This window comes from Lagopus muta, chromosome 2, assembly GCF_023343835.1.
Source record: "Lagopus muta isolate bLagMut1 chromosome 2, bLagMut1 primary, whole genome shotgun sequence".
In the NCBI taxonomy this organism is placed as follows: Eukaryota; Metazoa; Chordata; class Aves; order Galliformes; family Phasianidae; genus Lagopus; species Lagopus muta.
Genome location: NC_064434.1, coordinates 94,350,890 through 94,370,598, shown reverse-complemented (window position 1 = coordinate 94,370,598; position 19,709 = coordinate 94,350,890). Strand labels below are relative to the sequence as shown.

Here is a 19,709-nt window from a genome sequence, read left to right as displayed (position 1 = left end):
AAGAATGAAGAATGAAAGAATGTTGTCTTTCTAACACACCTCTTCGTATGTTTTGGTTTGGAAATAATACTACAAGAAACTCTGTTGGGTTGTTGGCTTTTGATTAATTGTTTTCTGTTGGAATATACAACTCTCAGCCAAGGTTTTTTTTTCACTTTACTGAGTTGTGTTTCAGTATACTATTAGCTCTTGCCTCTGATCAGAGTGGTCTTTGCATTTTTATACTATGCAAATCAGACCTTAAGATAAAGTGTCTGCTCACATGGCCTAAAAGCAATACTGACATTCATTCTGCCCTCTTACAAACCACCTCTGTGCTTCTCACCACAGCCAGCAGAGATCTAGCTTTCTAGATGGGGTGCTGCAGCAAGCCTGGGAAAAGGGAAGTTGCCTCAAGTTGACAGCTTTAAAACCTGTGATGTTGGCAAAGTAGTGATAGTAAGAACGCTGGTGAGGGAAGGAAAAAAAAGTAAGGTGGTGGCTGTAGAAATAACTAGAAAATTTGGGTGGAAACTCATAAATAATCAGGCAAGGGGATTTTTCTTCATTTATAGAAAATAAGACACTAATATTAGAATTTGCACTGGGTGGAGAGGATAGGAGATGCATTAAGGGCAAACCTGCATGCTGGTTACTATGCCAGTTGGATTGTGGGAGGAGAGGAGGTTTAGGTATCAGATAATTTTAGGAAGGAAAATCACTGTAGGGCCGTCTGACTGGTCTGTGGTTAGGCTGTAAGCATCTCTGCTCTTGAATTTGTATTTTATACTTATGATCAGGAATAATCAGGGAGAAGTCCCTCTCTAGAGGGACCCCTCTCACTACTTACAGAGCTCTCTTAAACCGCACTGAAAGTTCTGTGTCTGATTGGAACCACATACGCCATGGAGGCAGCAGCCATGAGAGGATGATGGGGGATGACAACAGCTAAGCAAAATGCCCTGGTTTCTGAATGGATGCAATATTGAATTGTTTTTTAATTTGTTTTTTTCCTCATTTTGTTGTTTTTTTTATCATGTTTTTCTTTGGGTTTCTCTCTGTTTTACAGTTCTTTTGAGCTCTTCTTTTGAGGCTGTGTTTGATGCGTTGGCTTCCCATCCGCTGCTCGTAACCATCTCTGCTATGAGTTGTGAGTGAGCCATCATCATGCTTCTGGGTTTTCATTTTGTTTTGCTCTTTTGTTGTATATGGAAGTCTGATTACACCTGGTTTTATTTTTTTCCCCTCATGATATGTTTGCTTTTCAGCAGGATCATGACAGCTATCTAAATGTGCTGCAGAAACCTAGAGCACTTGGGGTTTTGCTTAAGGGGTTGGCAGATGGGTGGTACCAGAGACTGTGGTTTTGTCACTCTTGTGTCTTCAGAGGCAAAGGGAGGGGAGTTCTCTCATCTGACATTTGACTCCAGATTTTTCTGTTTATTCATTTCTAACTCCCTGTTGGACAAACTATGCTGCTGTCATTAATAATTCTGCAGTGTAGTACTGTTTAAATTAGTATCTCAAAATGTATGCGAAAGATGCAGAATTTGACTCCACAGTAGATGTGGAGGTTCAAATCACTGTGTCTCCTTTTAGGCCTAACCAATGGAAGCAGAAAATCCCTTGTACTTACCAGGATGCTGGCTTTTTGTTTATTTAAGGTTTCCTTTTTTTTTTTCTTTTTACTCCAACTTTTCCAGCAAGTTATTTCAGTCCAAGATACATCTCCAAGTGCTTCCTGTGATCTGTGACACTTCCTTCCTCCCCTTAGCCTCTTCTCTCTGGTCTGCGCTAGCTTTCTTTCATTTTCTTACTGTTGGAAATCCCTTTCCTATTTCCATGACTGATTAACTGATCCTAGATGACAACAGTCCTGCCAGAGGCGAAGGTGGTGGGTCTCATGAGATGTTTGCACAGGTTGGGGAGGAACCAGTAGTCATGTTCTATTAGAATACCGCAGGAGTAAGAAACAGCAGGAGGAAAGCACTGGCATCCAAATGTAAGTTATTAGGAATGGAGATGGAGATCAGGGCCTTCAAAGTTAGCAATCTACAGAACAATGAGATGAGAGAAAAAGTTTTAATGTGTAGGAAGAAAGGTGGTGTAAGAAGCAAAGATTCTGGTTCATGATGAAATAGGAATGTTCCTGAATTAAAGGGAGCATTTATGAGAAAGGTAAATTTAATTTGAATCAAAAGGGAGACAGTATTTGCCCTTTTAATACAGGTGGTCAGAAGTCTTTAAAATGCAGAATGAGGAAATGTTCACGGGTGCAAAGCAGGACACAATTTGGGAAAATGTACCCACTTTATACATGGGTTACTCTGAAAGTAATGTCTCCTATTTATTTCCTAATGGAAACTACAACACACACAAAGGAAAATATAACACAGAACTCTCAGCTGCAAAGCATTGTTTTTTTCAACAAGGTCACCACCTACGTACCTTTGCAAGTGACCAAGAGCCTGCAATTCATGCTCATAAAAATCTGCACCACTGTTTCACAGCTGTTATGACAATGTCATTGCTAGGAAAATGTTGTCCATGTTGTTCATCTTTAATTGAACTGAACAGATGGAAGTCAGAAGGCACCAAATCCAGACTGTACTGTGGGTGGCTGTGGTAGGATAGTCCAGCCAAGCTGTTCTCCATCGTCTTCAGATTGGTATGGGGCCTGGCATTATTGTGTTGGAAGAGAAAGGTTGTCTTCTTTTCTCGCCTGATCCTGGAAGTTCAAACCTTCAGCTTAATCAGCATAATCAGCATTACAACTTGATAGTTTGTCAAGGTTCCAGGAAACTCAGGAGGATCATCGCTTTCCTATCACAAAATACACTGTACATGACCTTAGCTGCTGGGGCTGTGTCTTGAACTTTTTCCTCAATGAGGAGTTCACATGTTGCCACTCTGTGGACTGCTGTTTTGACTCTGGTTCATAGTGGTGACACCGTGTTTCACCACGCTAATGATGTGATTCAGAAAACTGTAATCTTCAGCCTTGTTTCAATAGGTGCTGACAAACATATACACAGTGTTGTTTCTGTTCCTGTGTGAGCGTTCATTGTGCCTACCTGGTGCAAAGTTCTCTGATATTCCTATGTTGTCACCATCATTTCTAGTACATTAAAGCCGATATTCAGCTCCATGTGCAGTTCCCTGGTTGTAATCTATCAGTTCACATGGATGAACTGATCAAGACCTTCATTTTGTTGTGTGGCAGCTGTGCATGGCCATCCAAAAAATGGTTTATTTTTCAAATCACTGTTGTCGCTGCTTAAACACACCAGACTGTGCTCACATCTGCTGTTTGGTCTCTTTAAATGTGAAGCAAGCAGCAACTGAATGTGGGTGCCATTTTTCCCACGTGGGGGGATTCAGTTCCACCCCTGCTTCATACACACTTCCATGTCAGACACAATCTGTCCCGTGGCGACAAAATGCAGTGGGACATTGGTGGGAATGTTCAACCTCTACTGCCATACCAGCAACATTTACCTCTGGTGTCATGGGACAATGTAATAAAATAGGAGCCATTACTTTTGGAGCAGCCTTCATACATGATGCTGTCAGTTGTCTATGTTGTAGTACATTGCCCATATATTGAAAGGGACACAGTGTAATTTTTTTCCTTGTGGAACCAGTCTAATATATTATCCTAAGCTAAAACTCATTTTAAACCTAACTTCTGAGACACTGCAATGTACTTCATATCTCTGTCATCTTCCTGACAGCTCTGTGTAATGAATTACTTTTGCACACAATCTGAATTCAGGAGACATGCTTTATCATGAATAACATTTTTCATAGTAATACTGATATGGGAAAAAATTTAAAAAGTCATCAGCTTGTTAGCTTCTTATTTTCCTGTTAGTTGGAGGATTTTTGTCAGTTATGCTATACACGATTCCACAGTCTGTCAGAACTTGCAGAATTTCAGTTCTGTGTCTGGTGTGGAGAGCTCTGAACAGCTGGGATGCTTTATCCAGGCCATTCTTCACTGCTGGGCAATGTGGTGGTGAGATGTGTTTCTTTTTTTTTTTAAACAGGAAGAAGTGAGGTATGCAAAGAGATCAGAAGAACTAATATTGATGAATTCAGAAGATAAGTCAGCAGTTGGGCAGGCAGGAGCACTTACTGTTTGGATGGAAAATAAGTTATCTCCTGCTTTCCCCAGTCATGGGAACATTTGATTGCAGTATTTAGTGACCCAGTTGAAAAACAAAACTAATTGTCTCATGACTGGCAGGGTTAAATGTGGAAGGAAAGCCTTTAGGAGGAAAAAATTGTTAACATACATAACGTTTATCTATTTTGTTTAAAGTTCTGAACATCCTGTCAAAACAATTGCGAAGTCTTGCAGTGATCTCCTGCAGGCAGCAAATCAGAGAGGACTGGGGAAAGAGCTTATTGGATTCAGCTGCAGGTCTGGCTTGTGAACTGTTACATAGCAGTTGCTGGGCAGAAGCTTGGTTAAATGATGGGTGAGCATTTGTTTCCATTCTGAAAGAAAAGAACAAACCTGCAAACTGCCTGGGAGCTGGTTTTGGAATAGATATAATTAAAGAGAGTACTCTGTTACTAACAGTACGTATTGATCTAAGTAATATTTTCAGAGATATTGCCAGCCATACTGAAATCAGCACGTGATACTTGGCTCCAAGCATATAGATCTACATTTGATATCTGAGGACATCTAAGTAGGAATAGAACATAAAAGACAATCTTCCCTGTGCTACAGAAATTGAACGATATTTGTTCTGAAAGCATTATAGATTATACACTGGAATTGTGACTATTATGAACAATTCCTAGTATACTGTTATTTTATAGCTCATGAAGAATTTCCACTCGCAATGGCAAAGAGGAATGAATGTCTTCTTCAGCACAGCTGTCCTATAGAGGTCAGCTATGTAGAGGTCAGAACTATGGTAAAGAGTGATTCCAACATATTGTTCAGTGACAAGCATTCTGCTTTTCAGAAACCTGTATTGGTGAATTCAGTGCATACTGAAAGGTATTTTGCAGTAATTTGTCAGTAGGCATCCTAAATGTATGCTCTGGGAGGAACAGATATATGGTCATGAAAATCATATCTTGAATATTACCAGTGCTAAATAAGTACTTTACAGTTCAAGCTGTTGAACTGCAAGATTATATGCTGTGTTAAGTGTGTGGCAGGTGTGTATGGGTTCTGCTTGTGAAATGTGACTTTTTGTTTGGAGTCACTGTAACTGCAGAGCTGCATTATGCATGCTATTCAGGCGCATATTAGCAGCATGGTGTTGATGATCTTGTTTAAAACATGCTCCAATTTTTACTCTTTGTGAGAGTTTTGAAATGTAGAGCTTTCCTGTATCCAGAAGGAAATAATTGACTTGTATGCACTTAAACTGACATAAGTGTCCTAAATAAAAGCACAGTTTTAGGCTTCACTCTGAAAGCATAGGCACAGGTGAAAAACAAACAGAAATCAACTGACCTAAGTGGGACAGCTCATCCCAACAGAATGGGTATTGGTGTGCTCAGATTTCTGCAAGAATAGCATCTCACTTAGCATCATTTTCAACACTTAGTGCTTTGCCTAGGCTTAGCTTTAAGGTGCCTGAACCTGATTTTGCCACATGAATTTTGAAAGCTCTGCTGCTAACTCTGGGCCTTCTAGCTAAGCTGAAAGAATTTGCCAGATGTCATTATTTAAATGCAGTTTTTTCAGAATAAAGGAAGTCACACTGTGAAAAGTAATGTCCTTGTAGAGACGGCATTGGAAAGAGTTGGGGGTGTTGCTCAGCCCCTCCAGCTCCGAATAAAAGTCAGAGGAGGGCTGCCTTTTTCCCAGAGTACCTTTATCAAGCCTTCACCTCCCAGGGGACGTGAAAATCAAGAGAATCAGAGCAAGAAAAACTAAACATACTGGGGAAAAACTGGTGAGGAGTAAAAAAAAAATAAAATAAAAAAAATCATGTTGACAAACAGTGTCAGCAAAGTTGTCCACATGTCAGGGGATTCTCGTTCTTGTCCTGAGCAGGCTGCCCTCAAACTTTGCTTTGCTGTTGTTATTCTGACTGAGTTTTGCACTAGCATTTCTGTACTAGCTTTTTCCTTGACCTGGGGTTTAAAAGGGAAGTTATAATCCCAGAAAATATTCTTATCTCTTTCTACTACTGCTGTTCTAATCTATCCCTGTTGTAACTTTTCCTTCTGTGTAAAATAAGCTTTTATGGAAATGCAGAATCTCAGAATGCTACACAGGTGGCCGCTAGAGCAGATGAGAGCTTTGTATCCCTTGGGTCTGTAAGGTGAATATAGAAGTTCTCAGCAGGTAGCTGCATGTAGGATTTAGTAATATGCTCCTTCTGAAATGTTTCTGTTGTCTCCCTTCAGCCTCGCAACGTTGCTGGTTTTCGAGGAACGGTCCGTTACGCTTCAGTGAATGCACATAAAAACCGAGTGAGTATTTCTGGGCTATGAAGGGTTAAACACGAGTTTATTTCTCCCCAGGAAATTGTTCTCGGGAGCACAGGCTTAAAAGCTGTGAGTTCTGCTTTGTAGCCTATGTAAGTAAATCATCTGAATTCCATTAGGATGTCAAGAGTGTTTTCTGTAAAATCAAAATTATGATTCAGTTATTGAATCCTCTCAAGTTGGTAAACTTCATGATTTTCATTATTGCGTTATTGGACACTGATTAAGAGGAAAAAACTCCCACTGATGCAGTTACCAGTGTTACCTTACAGCCTGCTCATTAATTTCCAGCACTACTTGACTGTGAGACGAGTGCCAGGTCCTCACATCCATTTTCCCCCTGGAATTTTGGATTTTAGCAGCATGCCCTCAGGTGAAAAGTTACTTAGTGGAACTCAAGTTTACTTTTTTTTTCCTGAAGATAACCATTATTTCCAGAGGATCTGACATGTTCCATTCTGAACACTTCCAGAAATCTCATCCACCATTTTTCTCAAAACATTCTTGTCCTATGTCAGTAATGCTTCCTATGTAGAAGTGAACTATAAGTCCTCTGGTCCTGCTGCAAAGTGCTTGCCAGATGAGAATTATCAGCCCTCCTCCAGCTTTCCAGCATCCTAACTGCTGTGGCTTTTTCAGACAATGTGTTTGTAAATGTAAATTGGTATTGAATACATTAATATTCATAATATTGATGGTTCTAATCATTGCAGTATTCTATACGTGGCGGAAGTCATCTTGGAGTTTTTGCTTGCAGTCTTGTTATAACAGACTGAGTCAGTGGCTCAGCCATTTGCAGACCTATAATAAATAGGTCTAGCAGGATGCTGTTACCTAAAGAATGTTTTTATTCACCTCATCCTCTGCCCTTGTCGTAAGCACCATATTCCCATACCTTTTCCCATAGTGATCCTGGCACTTGAACTTTCATCTGAAAGAGTATTTGCTATACACAGCGTACATACGTACATATGTGTGTGTGTGTTTTACATATATATGTGCCAACACACAGGTATATATAAAAACATAGGGGTTGGAGGAGAAAAATCCAACCATCTGCTTTAGTTTTCTGCTTGCAAAGGGGTCCTACAAGTGCCTGAGCTGGTGCAAACTAAGATGTATTGTCTTTGTGATATATAATCTTTCCTGATTCTCATTTTTCTAGTATGTGCTGGAAAGTATTTGTGATAGAGGGCCATAGTGAAAACAAAGCCCCCCATAATTAGGAAATAAATAAAGATAAAGCTTTTTCCAAATAGTTTACTCTGTGCTTCTGGGGGACGTGGTTCTTCAGATTCCTTTGATATGTCAGAGAATTCTATTCCTACTTACAAAGTACTTCTGTAATTAGCGTGGCCCAGAGCTCACTGTTCTTAGAGTCTCTTTGTAGCTACCTGTAAATTCCTTAAGTTTGAAAATGAGGAGGAGGAATCTGCCAGCAGCTGAACTTTCAGGAAAGCTTTAGGAAAAACAGTTGTTTTTTTCTGAGGGCAGGACTTAAAAATTCAAAATACGTTACTTTGAAACACCATCCTTCTGGTGAGGAACAAAGGTCTGAGTTGTATTAATTCAGATGAGTGTTAATTATGCTTTCTTCTGTCCCTTAGCAGTTGTCTGAATGTGGCTTTATTAAAAATAAATCTGTAGGATATCTCATTAAAAATAAGACTTATGAGGAAGATTCAGGTTGTTTTACGAGGGGAGGTTACTGGCTGTAAGACGTCCTTCATTGCCAAAGGTGGAAAGAGGGATACATGGTGGGCAGCTGAATGCCATAATGTTTTCTGATGGATACTGATAAAACTGAAGTATGATTTTGGGAATTTTCAGCTGTAGCTGACATCAGCTGAAGTTCTATTTAGACACAGACATTGCTGCTTAATGCATGCTGTTCTGAGAGATCGTAGTCTGGATATTGTATGTTGAGCACCAAAAACAAATTCATGTGCTTTATGTCTCAATTTCCCATTTGCTAGGCCAGGAGGAGGATGGTATGGGGAGAATCTGGAAATTGTTGTGATGCTTGATTATGAGAGTTTTAAAAAAAGCCCTTGAATAAATGCTGTCTTTTGAAAAGAGTCGGAATGGTACTTTACTTAAAAACAACGATAAAGAAGACTTTCTCTACACTGTTTGGTTTTTTTTCTTTATCTAGTTTGTTCTATATCCTCTTAATAAATATTCTGTATGCTAAGTGAAGGAGAATCCTGTGGAAAACTGTTCTGCAATGTATTCAAAAGTAAAACAAATGAAGTTATTCAGGCGACTGTGTTGACATTGCCCAGTTTAGTAAATGCTTGATTTTGCATCATAAATCTTTAATCTGGCTTCTTTAATCATGTAATGGGAAGTATGACTTCTCTCCCTGCTTTTTAAAATGAGGTAGCTCATCTGGAGAGCACATCTGGACCACTGAGCAGCATGGAACTTTGCTCCTCAGTCTTCGTCTCTCTTTTCTCCAGGAGATGGGTAGGCATGATGATCTGTGGTCCCTCTTCTACATGTTGGTGGAGTTTGCAGTTGGTCAGCTTCCATGGAGAAAGATCAAAGATAAGGTAAGAAACTTAGCATCTATACTTGAGACAGGGTGCTCCCTTTTTGTTAATAGCACTCGTACTATTCCTGTTTTTCATCAGATCTTGCTGCTGGATGCTGATCTGCTTTTGTGTTCTGTCACATGCCAGTGTGGAGTTTGCCTTATTTGGGATGCACGTTGTTAATCATATTGGATCAAGCAATTTTGATCTTACAAAGCAAATAACAAAAGTGGAAAGGCTGAATATGAGCTGTCCTTTTTACAAAAAAAACAGAGCCTTTAGAAAGGAGTAAGGATAACACTGGCATGGAATGCAAGCCAAATGGGAATTGCAACTGGAAAATTGAGTAACTGTTCATGTTACAATGAAAATAATTCATGCTTGAGAACGAAGTCCCTGGGAAGAAATATGTTACCTGTGCAGTAGATTCTGCTAAAGGGACAGCTTCTGAAGAGTGTTTCTGACTTAGGATTGTCCTTTGGCCTTTTTCTGCAGTGATCTACCTTCCTGTGGTAGGGATATCAAAACAAAGTGTCTAGCTAAAATGCTGCTTCTACGAATCAGCTGTGTTTTGGGAATGACAAGACTGGACAGTGTTTCAGGAATTGTAAGACAGAGGAAGTCTGAATGTGATGCCGTGATTCTTGGATCTGAGATGTTTTATGTTTTCCAGGAGCAAGTTGGCATGATAAAAGAAAAGTATGAACATCGAATGCTGTTAAAACACATGCCTTCGGAGTTCCACCTTTTTCTGGATCATATTGCAAGCTTAGACTACTTCACCAAGCCAGACTATCAGGTAGGAGCCTGTCCTTGTTGCCACACTAATGCATAACACAATGGATTGGTATTTGCTTTTTCCAATTTTTCCAGACATATGTTTATATCTGACTGATGAACACCTTCCTAGAACCAGGAGGAAAGGATCCTTACATTCTGTACCATCCTTCAGCATCTCGAAAATGTCTTCTCCTTCTTGCCTGCTCAGCCAAAATAATCCCTTTACTCCAGAACAGAAAGCTTTTCCCAAAGTAGCAGTTTGCATTAAAACACAAAGGTTGTGAAATAGTCCAAGCATGGCAAAATTTTAGTGCAGCTTGTCAAACTGCAAAGAGCCTCTGCCACCAGCTAAATGGTGCACACCAACCCTTTTAGTTTCTTGCAGATCCATGTGAGCCTTAACTCTTGAGGATCTTTCTTTAATATTCATCGTAACATTTTTTCTCCCATGCAGCGTTTGCTATTAGCTTGTATGTGATCAATTACAGTAGTTAACTAACACAATGTAACTGAAGCAGCTTGACTCTGTTTCCCTTTTTTGTCACAGTGCTTTCCACATTAAAGCCAAAGCAATGAAAACATTATTTTATTAGCAAACCTGTATAGTCTTATGTGAGTGACTGCTCCTGCTGATGAGTGGGAAGATGTGCTTTTGTATGTTAGCTATGGACTTGTTCAGCATAGCAACCACAACTCTTTTCTCTTAGTTTATTTGGGAATAAAAGCCAGACACCTTCTGGATAGTACAGTGGAAGTGTAACATTTGCAACCGAAGTGGGGAGCTGGAAAGCAGTGATGGTGCACTGAGAAGAGGCTGAGGGGGCTGGGTTTCTTTAGATCTTTAGAAAGGGCAAGAGGAGATCTAATCGCTGTTTTTCACTATTGTCAAGGGCTGTAGGGAGAAGAGAGGCAGAGAGGCAGATTTTTCTCAGAGGCATACAGTGAGAGGCAGCAAGCGGAAGTCACATCTAGGGATATTGGGGTTAGTTCTAGGGGAAAAATCAGAATGAGGGTTGTTATGTGTGGATCAGATACTTAGTCTCCATCCTTAGAGATTTCCAGAAGTCAATCAAACCAAGACCCTGAGGCACCAGATCTGACTTTGTAATTAGCCCTGGTTTGAGCAGATGGCTGGATTAGTGATCTTCAAAGCTCCTTTTGAATCTATATCCTCCTATCGTTCTATTCCAGTGTAAAATAACCGTACTGTATTGAAAAGCCATCCTTGAGATAGAAGTGAAAGGGGATTTTTCCGGACCATTTTAGTGCACTCCAAATCATGAACAGCTTTTTCTCAGTTGGGGATTTGTCTTGAAGCTGTGAATTGCCTCTTTGCCCTCAGCTTCTTGCAGGTGCAGCTCTGGAAGGAAGCCTACAAAAAGAACTCTCCACAAAAATCTGGCACCTGCAGCTCAGCACCGAACAGTGATTCTTCTAGCTTGACTGGAGGCATAATCCAGCCAGCAAATTCTCCAAACATCTCAGCTTCAGAGATGTCCTTTGCATTCTTTTATCTGGTTTTATTACTGAGAAAAATGTAAAAGCATATCAGATGGCATCTGAGTTTGATGCCAGTAGCAGGCTCTCAAAGAAGTTAAGGAACTGGGCAAAGGTGTCTATTCAGATATGAAGTCGTGGTTTATTTACAATGTGGAATGATCAGAAATAAGGAAACAGAATAAAATATGTATAAATATAATTTAATGTTACTGTTTCTCTCCTTAACTTTTGAATATATTTCAATTTAATGTATACATACTAATCACCTGGTAAGGATCAGGATTCTGAAGGCTGTCCAACAGCTGGACAGGCTTGGTTTTGTAGCTGTTCAGTTCTGGTCAGTCTCCAGGTTAGTCTCTGAGAGAAATTTCTGTGAAAGTCCAACTGCTTTGATTGGAGATGGTGTTTTTCTGGCCTTGTAGCATGTCTCCAACAGTACTGGGTGTTGGAAGATAATAAAACAACAATCATTCAGTGATGTTTTTTCCAGAAAACTCTCCAAGCTTGAAAATCAGGGACTTTGAGGCTTAAGAGTCACCCCATCCAAATATGTCTGCTTCTTGTAGTCCTCAATGAAGTTTCTTCAACTTGTCCTGTCTCATCCTGGACTTATGTAACCCTTTAGCATCCACCATGTTGTGTGACAGAAATGATCCATGGCTTAAGTGCTTACTGCTTGAAGGGCCACATCTTTCTGCTTATTCTAAACTTGCCACCTGCTAGTTGCAAGTGCCTTTCTTAAGAGACTTTACATCGTGGACAGAACTGTGAGCACTGGGTCCCTACCTCCTCTCCCAGGTGTTGTAGACCTCCATGGTGTAGCTTTGCAATTCAAAACTATTTAGTTGCACAGAAGGAAATCTTCCCACACCTTTGATCCAGTAGCATGAAGTTCTGGTAGAATCCTTCCTCTCACCTCCATCATTATGAAGTGGGGAATGATGCATAAACTCAAACTCTGCATGTGAGCCTCCAATTACCAGATCATTCTGTCTGCTCCTTTCTTCTTCACTGTCTGGAAGCTGATGTATTGTCTCTCTGTCTTCTCCTGATGTATGTCTCTGGCTTTACAGAATGCTGCATATCCTAGGATGCTTTTGGCTTTATTAAGAGGCCAAGCAAAACATGGGTGTAAGAAGAGCCATACTGGGTCAGTCCCTCTCTTCTTGATCCTCTGTAACTGAAGAGAGATGCATGGGGCTTGACTGCTGCTGTGTGCTCCTTGCTCTCAGTTGTCCATTCGATGAAGTCTACAGTCTTTATCTTCAGCTTAGCTGCTCTCAGCATCTGGAATTGTCTACGTAGGCAAATGCCAGCAGGAAGGGGAGAGTGGTAAAAAATCTGTAGAGTGATAAAACACCTGTAGCCCTCACCACCATCTTGCAGCACACATGAAAGAAAAAGCAACTGCATCTGCTATTTATGCATGATTTTTGTCAACATTACAGGAACAATGTTTTAGGGGTAGAAGGCTGTGTGGATACTTCAAATCAGTCATCCTTGCCTGTTTTTCCCCATACCATCCCTTCTCCCTATTGTTGGGTTTTTATTGGGTTAAAAAAAAAAAAAAGAGAAACTTACACTACTTACCTTTCAGCTGTACTTCTCTCCCTCCAACTCCCCCTTAATCTAAATTGTGGCTTTTTGTCTGTGTGAATTCTTCCAGTTCTGTAATTTTTCTCCCTGTACCTTTGTCCCTATGTGATTTTTTTTTTCTCTGTGTGTTAGCCAACATTTGTCTCCCTTTGCCTTAACCACACTTCTGTCTTTCCCCTACAAGCTCTGAGTGCTTTCTGCACCTCCTGACCATGCACTTAGGCAACTGCTCCCACACAAAGATTGAAATCCTCTTTTTATGCAGCATTACTACAGTCCTTACCACTTCCTATTTTAGCACCTAGCCAGGGAATCTTTCTCACCTTGAAGAGCAATGTTGTCATCTGAGTTTTTCTGGGGAAGTTCTGCCCTCCTTTAGCTGGGCCTGGCTGAAGATGGAGCCTCAGGGTAGAGAGCACTGAGGTATGCAAAGAGCATGAGAGAGCCCTCTCCCACTGTCCGTGTTTCTCAAAATGGACTCTGCCTCTAAGGACAGTATCTGCAGAGGCCCTCAGGTAGGAAACAACTTGTGTGGTCATGGAGAGGACCGGTCTCGGATGGAGACTGCTGTTCTCTCCTTCTGTCCTTACATTATATACAGTCTGTTGTGTCTGTATGATAAATACAGATTGCAGGCTGATGTATATCTGTTCAAAAGGGAAATATTTCTCTAAACATTGGAGAAAGGTACAATTACATTTGCAGTTGCCTCAATAAGAACATCCAGGATGGGGTGAAAGTGATAACAAAGGTGGAGGTAGTCAGGAAAAGCAACTTTCTTTGTTGACTTCTCTCTGATCTGACTTTGAAACTGGATCTGATTTCAAGGTTAGCAATGCTTTGAATACAGATTGGACTGTCTGAAATCCCTTGCTAATCGAAGCTATTGAATTTCAGCCTTCTGTATATGTAACATCTCCTGCTTGAGGCTCTTGCTGCACCCCTTTGCTGAAATCCAGCATAATTGAGGGATCACTTGTCATCTTCCTTCTTAGCAGAAAGAAACTCAGTGTGGGAGGCCTGCAGTGACTGTGGAGCTACTCTGATTCCTGGTGGTATCTTGCACGCGGACAGAGGAACCCTAGATATAGTAACTCTTTGCATGACTTCTGGAAGCAGTGGTTAGAAAAGAATGGTTTCATTGGAAAGAACCTACACAGATCATAAAGTCCAGCTGCTTTGGATAGTTTCAGAGCTATCCAAAAGTTAATGTACTAGTAAGAGCATTATCCATAAGGTTCTTGATCACTGACTGGGGCATCAACCATTGAGGCTGACACAGTGGCTGACCACTCTCATGATACAGAAATGTTTCCTATTGCCCAGTCTGACCTTGCCCTGATGCAGCTCTGTGCTGTTCCTTTTCTGCCATTGGTTTCCAGGAGCAGAGCCTGGCATTTCCCTCTGCTTCCCCTCCTCAGGGTGCTGCAGGGAGCAGTGAGGTCACCTCTTCACCTCCTCTTCCCCAGACTGGGCAACCCGAATGTCCTCAGTCTCTCTTTATAGGGTATGCCTTCCCATTCTTTTAGCAGCTTTCTTGCCCTCCTCTGAGCTCTTTCAAGGAACTTAACAGCCTTTTCATATTGTGGAGCCCAGAACTGCACACAGTATTTAAGGTGAAGCCAAACCAATCCTAAATAGTTAGAGAATCATCCCTTTAGAGGTTGGTGTTGAAACTGTGCTGTGCCCTCCACTTTCCTGCTTATAAAGCTTTGAACTTTCTTCAGGAATAGAAAAGGTTTACAAAGGCTGAGAGTGATCAGCACGACCATGGAATAGCTTTAGAACAGTGACAGCTAAGGACACCAGTATTGGGGGAAAAAAAGAAAAACATCAAAAAGAACTATTGGGAGTGCAGTAGATGCCTGTAAAATCCCAAATAGCCTGCAAAGTCATTTGCAACTTTTAGTAGAAGAGGCTATAGCAGAAACTAACAAAAATTGTTTTGGCTCAGTTGGGGCCTTGAAGGTGTGAGAAAATGATAAGAATTCACTTCTGCTTTTAGCATTTGATATCTTACTTCAGACTGCTTCAGTATCAAAGCAGTGGAAGGTAAGGAAAGTGGTACTGGTTCTTAAGTGGCTTCAAAAAATGCCGGTCCCTGGCACCGACATGTACATCACAAATAATCAGGAATATAGTAAAGACCCCAGGGTTAGAGGACAGATGAGTGAGAGTAATGTAATTCTAGTTAGTATGGCTTTTATAAGGGCAGTCTGCCTGCTGATGTGTAGAGTTCTTGGGAGGAGTTTGTGAGCCTGTGGGCAAAGGCTCTATAAATCATGCTTTAATGGTAATTTCTAAGAGACATCAGGCAGACCTTGCTAGGTTCCTAGTCAAACTAAGCTCACTAGGAATAGCAGGGAAGCTTCTCAGATGAATAAACAGATAGTTAACAAGTGAGAAGTGAAAAGCCATTTAAAAGGAGGTTACTGGTGTAATTAACAGAGCCCTGGGTTTGAACCAGGTTCTTCCAATTGTTCAGAAAATCGTTTGGAAAAGAGAGTAAATACCAAAGTGATGAGTGTCACACATACCAGTTGTCCTAAATAACAAAGAAAGACTGTTGACTTAATGGAAATGAATGGGTAAGAAAATAGCAGATGAAATTCAATGTAGGTAAATGTCTCATATTGTGTATGTAGAAAAGGAATGTGAATCTAACCTCTGTGCTGGGCTTCGTCTTGGCATTAGAAGAGATTGTTCTGGGAGAGCTTATACTCAGTGCTCAGTAACACTCAGAAAGCAAACAAAACCATAAGGACAATTCCAAGTACTATTAGAAGATAAACATGTGAATCTGTACGATGCATATTTCTTAAGTACTGTTTATACTTCCGTACCTGAATCATAACAAGGATAAATTTAAATCAGGGGAAGTGTAGTGGGGAGGGGGTAACAAGGAACTACAGATACATTGACTTCTAGATACAGAAAGATGAAGTAGACTAGGACAGCACATTCTGCAAATGAGAGGACTGACGTGTACATGACATCTTTAAAATCAAAAGTAGAACTGCAAAAAATTGTTTTCTGCTTTTTCTAACATGAAAACGAGAAACTGCCATATGAAGTTAGCAGATGGCAAATTTAAATGAACAAAACAAATAGTTCATGTCACTGGTGAATTCTTTGCCATGAGATATGTGTAGTTCAGAAGCTTATGTATTCAATAAGTAACAGAGCAGATTCATGAGAAGATGTCCAAGGTTACTAAATACCAGAAATGCATTTACTAAATAGCAAGAATTACTCTTTATTTGCTTACATTCAGTTTTGAGCAAGTTCCATGTCAACAGTAGCAGCACAAGTCCTGTTTCTATCAAGGGTGAAAGGAAGTATCATGAGATGAGGCTAACAGAAATGCAATCCTATCATATTGAACTGTCACAACATTAACATCCCTTTCTGAGCAAAGGAGTTGCTACATCTGCCATGTCACATCCTGTCTGTCTCTTCTCTCCAGAGAGGTGTTACCTGTCCCCTGGTCTGACAGCTCTGAGAATTCTCTCTCAAAATGCAGTGCCACTGCAGGAGTAGAGCCACAGTGATCGTTTGCTTCTGGGCCACAAAGGAAAAAGATGACTTAACTGGAAGCTGCAGATAGGGTGTTTTGGTTGTTTTTTTTTGCAGTGAGCCAGAGGTAGTAGGAAATGGCAAATTCTCATTGCCTTCATGCAGAATGTTTTCTGATCATGCTGCTAAAAACAACTGGAATTGAAGTGAAGAAATAGGCATTTACTCTATGGTAATGTTTATTCGTGTCCTGGCGTTGACATTGCATTTCCCTGGGTAATGCTTTGCTGCACAGAACACTTTGCCTGTAGCTTCATTTTTCTCCTGAAGAAATTGGTTCTCAGAAGTGGACAAGCGTAAACCATGTGAACATGTGCATTTGTACCTGCAGTCTTTTAAAGAAAATAATTTAGTCACTTTCACAGTTTGTTTGTTTTCTGCAGCCCAGTGTGGCTGTTTGTTGCCACTGTGCATAAGCATATCTCCTGCCTAAGCTGTATTTAAGCCAGATGTTGCAGCAAGTCTGCATTCTGGAGCTGGAGCTTTGCTGTTGTGTCCATGTCTTCTGGTGGGCCTTGAACTCTGTGTAACACAAGTACCATTTTTCCTATGTCTGGTCTACAGGAACACCAAGCTGAAATTCAGGCTTTATATTTAGAGTAACCAACCAACTACAACATTTAGCCAGATCAGTGTTTAGATTACACGTGTCACTGTGGTAGATTTAAAGAAATTTCAGTTACCAAGCTAAAAACAGCCTAGGAATCAGCTAGTGTGATTCTGTGACATTTGCTTTTCATTCCTTGGTACCTTCTACAGGCAAGATGCTCTTGAACCTCATCATCATGGCTCATTATCTTTTTTTGTATGAAAGCTTCTCTCAGCCAACTTATTCTTAGAATAAATTGTTCTTGTAAATTTATTCCAGCTAATCATGTCCGTGTTTGAGAACAGTATGAAAGAAAGAGGCATCACTGAAAATGAAGCTTTTGACTGGGAGAAGGCTGGTACAGATGTCTTGTTGTCCACTAGCACTTCTACTCCACCACAGCAAAACACCAGGCAAACAGCAGCCATGTTTGGGTGAGTACTGCAGTCATGCCAGTCAGACCATGGGCGTGCTCACTAACAAGTTAATCACTGAAAGATTCAAAGGCTGTTGTGATCCTGAAAGGTAGGAACCTACGTGGCATGGTTTGACTTCAGGCATATTAGTAGAAAACACATTTTCTACTTTGGATGAGTCTGTTGGTTTAAGTTACATTAAGGAATACCTTTGACTGGGATTAATGGAACCTGTATGCCATACTGTATGACACACACAGCTGGCGCTTCTCTAAAAGTGCTTACAGAAACACAGTTGTTCTGCTATGGAATGGGTTTCTGGTGTAGAGCTGAACTCATCAGATGCATGCTGCCTGTGCCTACTTCGTGGCTCCCCAGCCCTCACAGGGTTTTTCATTTGCTGGTGCAGCAGTACGAGAAACTTGTTGCTCAGAGTTGGAAGTCAGTCCGGATGGTGAGCTGTGGTCTGTTCTGTGCTTTTGAAGGAGTAATGATCCATAATAATATTACTGAGGATAGAAACTGTAAAGCCTATCAAGCCTCATTGTCTCATGGGCAGATGGGTGGTTTTTAAGCTAAGTACTTTGTAATGTGCACTCCTGAACTTCTGAAGAAGTTTGCAGCCTGGGAATTGAATGTCCCCAAATGCTTTCACACATCCATTCCATCTTTGTGACTGTATACTAGGTGGAATGTTCTGTTTCATATCATAATATCTGTGTTTGGTTTGTTTTTTCAACCAGAAATACATTAAAAACTACTAAGGAATTTCTGTGGAGCAGTGTGATAGGCCACATTCTTTAATTACTATTACCTTTCTTGTTTTTTTTCCATAGGGTGGTTAATGTCACTCCAGTACCAGGAGATTTGCTTCGTGAGAACACCGAGGATGTCCTACAGGGTGAACATCTGAGTGATCAAGAGAATGCTCCTCCCATCCTGTCAGGCCGGCCAGCAGAAGGTCTTGGTCAGACACCAAACACTGCTTTCAATGAGGCTGAAGTTTGGGAAGAGACAGATGTGAATCGCAACAAACTCAGGATCAGCATCAGCAAAGTAAAGAGCATATGTTTATTTCTTGTGGCTTCTGGTCTGAGGGCAGTGAATTCACAGACTGCTGTAAGCAACCTGGATCCACTGCTGTAACATCCTACGTAGTACAGAACAAACAGCACCAGGAATTTCTCTGTGGAAGTGGGCAATAACAGTTTTTTTCAGAGTGAAAGCCATTGGGATTAATTTGGATCTTTATGCAAAAATACGTTGTGAACCCAATAATGCTAGAGTGAATCATTCATGTAACCGCTACGTTGTGATGTAGCATCTTGGTACTTCAAGCAGTGGTGGTCTAGTCCTTCAGTAGCTGATACAGTATCAGAAATATCCCAGTTTTGGAAATTATAAGCCAAAATTTTACTGCATCCCAGTCTCTTGGGCAAATAAATTCGATCTGAGGTGCCCTATTGTCCTGGATCTTAATTAATCACTGATTGAATTTGTCTTCCAGTTGTTTAACTGTCCTTTCTATGGGGTAGCACAGTCTATGAATGGCATATTGGTTCGTGCTTGTTAAGAGAAAGCAGACTCATTACTTAATATTTTTGCATTTTTGCCTTCCAAGGTCATATTAGGCTTTGTAGCCTTCATTACATGTACACTGCAGTTGGTTTTCCTTATAATCCTTAAGCTATTTTTTCTTGTTCTTTCTTGTAGAAGATTCTTCTTGTAGAAGAATCCTTAAGCTAGTTCTTTCTTGTAGAAGTGACTGGATGATGAATTCATTGTGTTACTTGAGGGTTTACCAGTTCATTTATTTATTAGATCAATGTACATACTGTAAGTAAACTAGCGTTTGTTGTGTTGATCTCAATCCTTATTTCAGAACCAGAATATCACATGGAATGATACCAAATACAAACAAAATCTGTCACCAGAGAAACCTGCATTGGCAGGCAAACTGTCAGCAGACAGATATTGGCAGAGTAGCATTAATTATAGGGTAAAGCTACCAGCCTGCTGGGTCTGACCAGAATTTACTTCAGTCTGTACACAGACAGAAAGTTAGTCCTTTCTTCAGCCCTTCCCACAGATATCTGTGCTGTCCTGAATCTTATTAGGAAAGATTATTTTAAGACCAGAAAGCCTCTCATCTAACTTACTTTATGTTCTCCATGTGTCCAATTTGGATCAACGTGTTATTGGTACGAAACGTTACCTGAAGAGTTCCTCAATACTGAGAATTATAAATGAAGTTCAAATCACTTCTTCATC

At 40.6% G+C, this 19,709-nt stretch overlaps 1 protein-coding gene across 8 annotated transcripts in view; it reads left to right on the top strand.

The window, feature by feature from the left end:
• Positions 1-19,709, top strand: part of TTBK1 (tau tubulin kinase 1) — a 94,728-nt gene that overhangs the window by 43,921 nt on the left and 31,098 nt on the right. For 5 of the 8 annotated variants that reach the window (XM_048936690.1, XM_048936686.1, XM_048936691.1 and 2 more), the window contains 5 exons: positions 6,364-6,429; positions 8,907-8,999; positions 9,655-9,780; positions 17,302-17,456; positions 18,275-18,494. In XM_048936690.1, the coding sequence (XP_048792647.1) occupies positions 6,364-6,429; positions 8,907-8,999; positions 9,655-9,780; positions 17,302-17,456; positions 18,275-18,494 (660 nt within the window). Of the gene's footprint in view, positions 1-1,046; positions 1,130-6,363; positions 6,430-8,830; positions 9,000-9,654; positions 9,781-17,301; positions 17,457-18,274; positions 18,495-19,709 lie in introns of those variants that run through there. The other 3 variants (XM_048936693.1, XM_048936694.1, XM_048936692.1) reach the window with 3 other exon arrangements.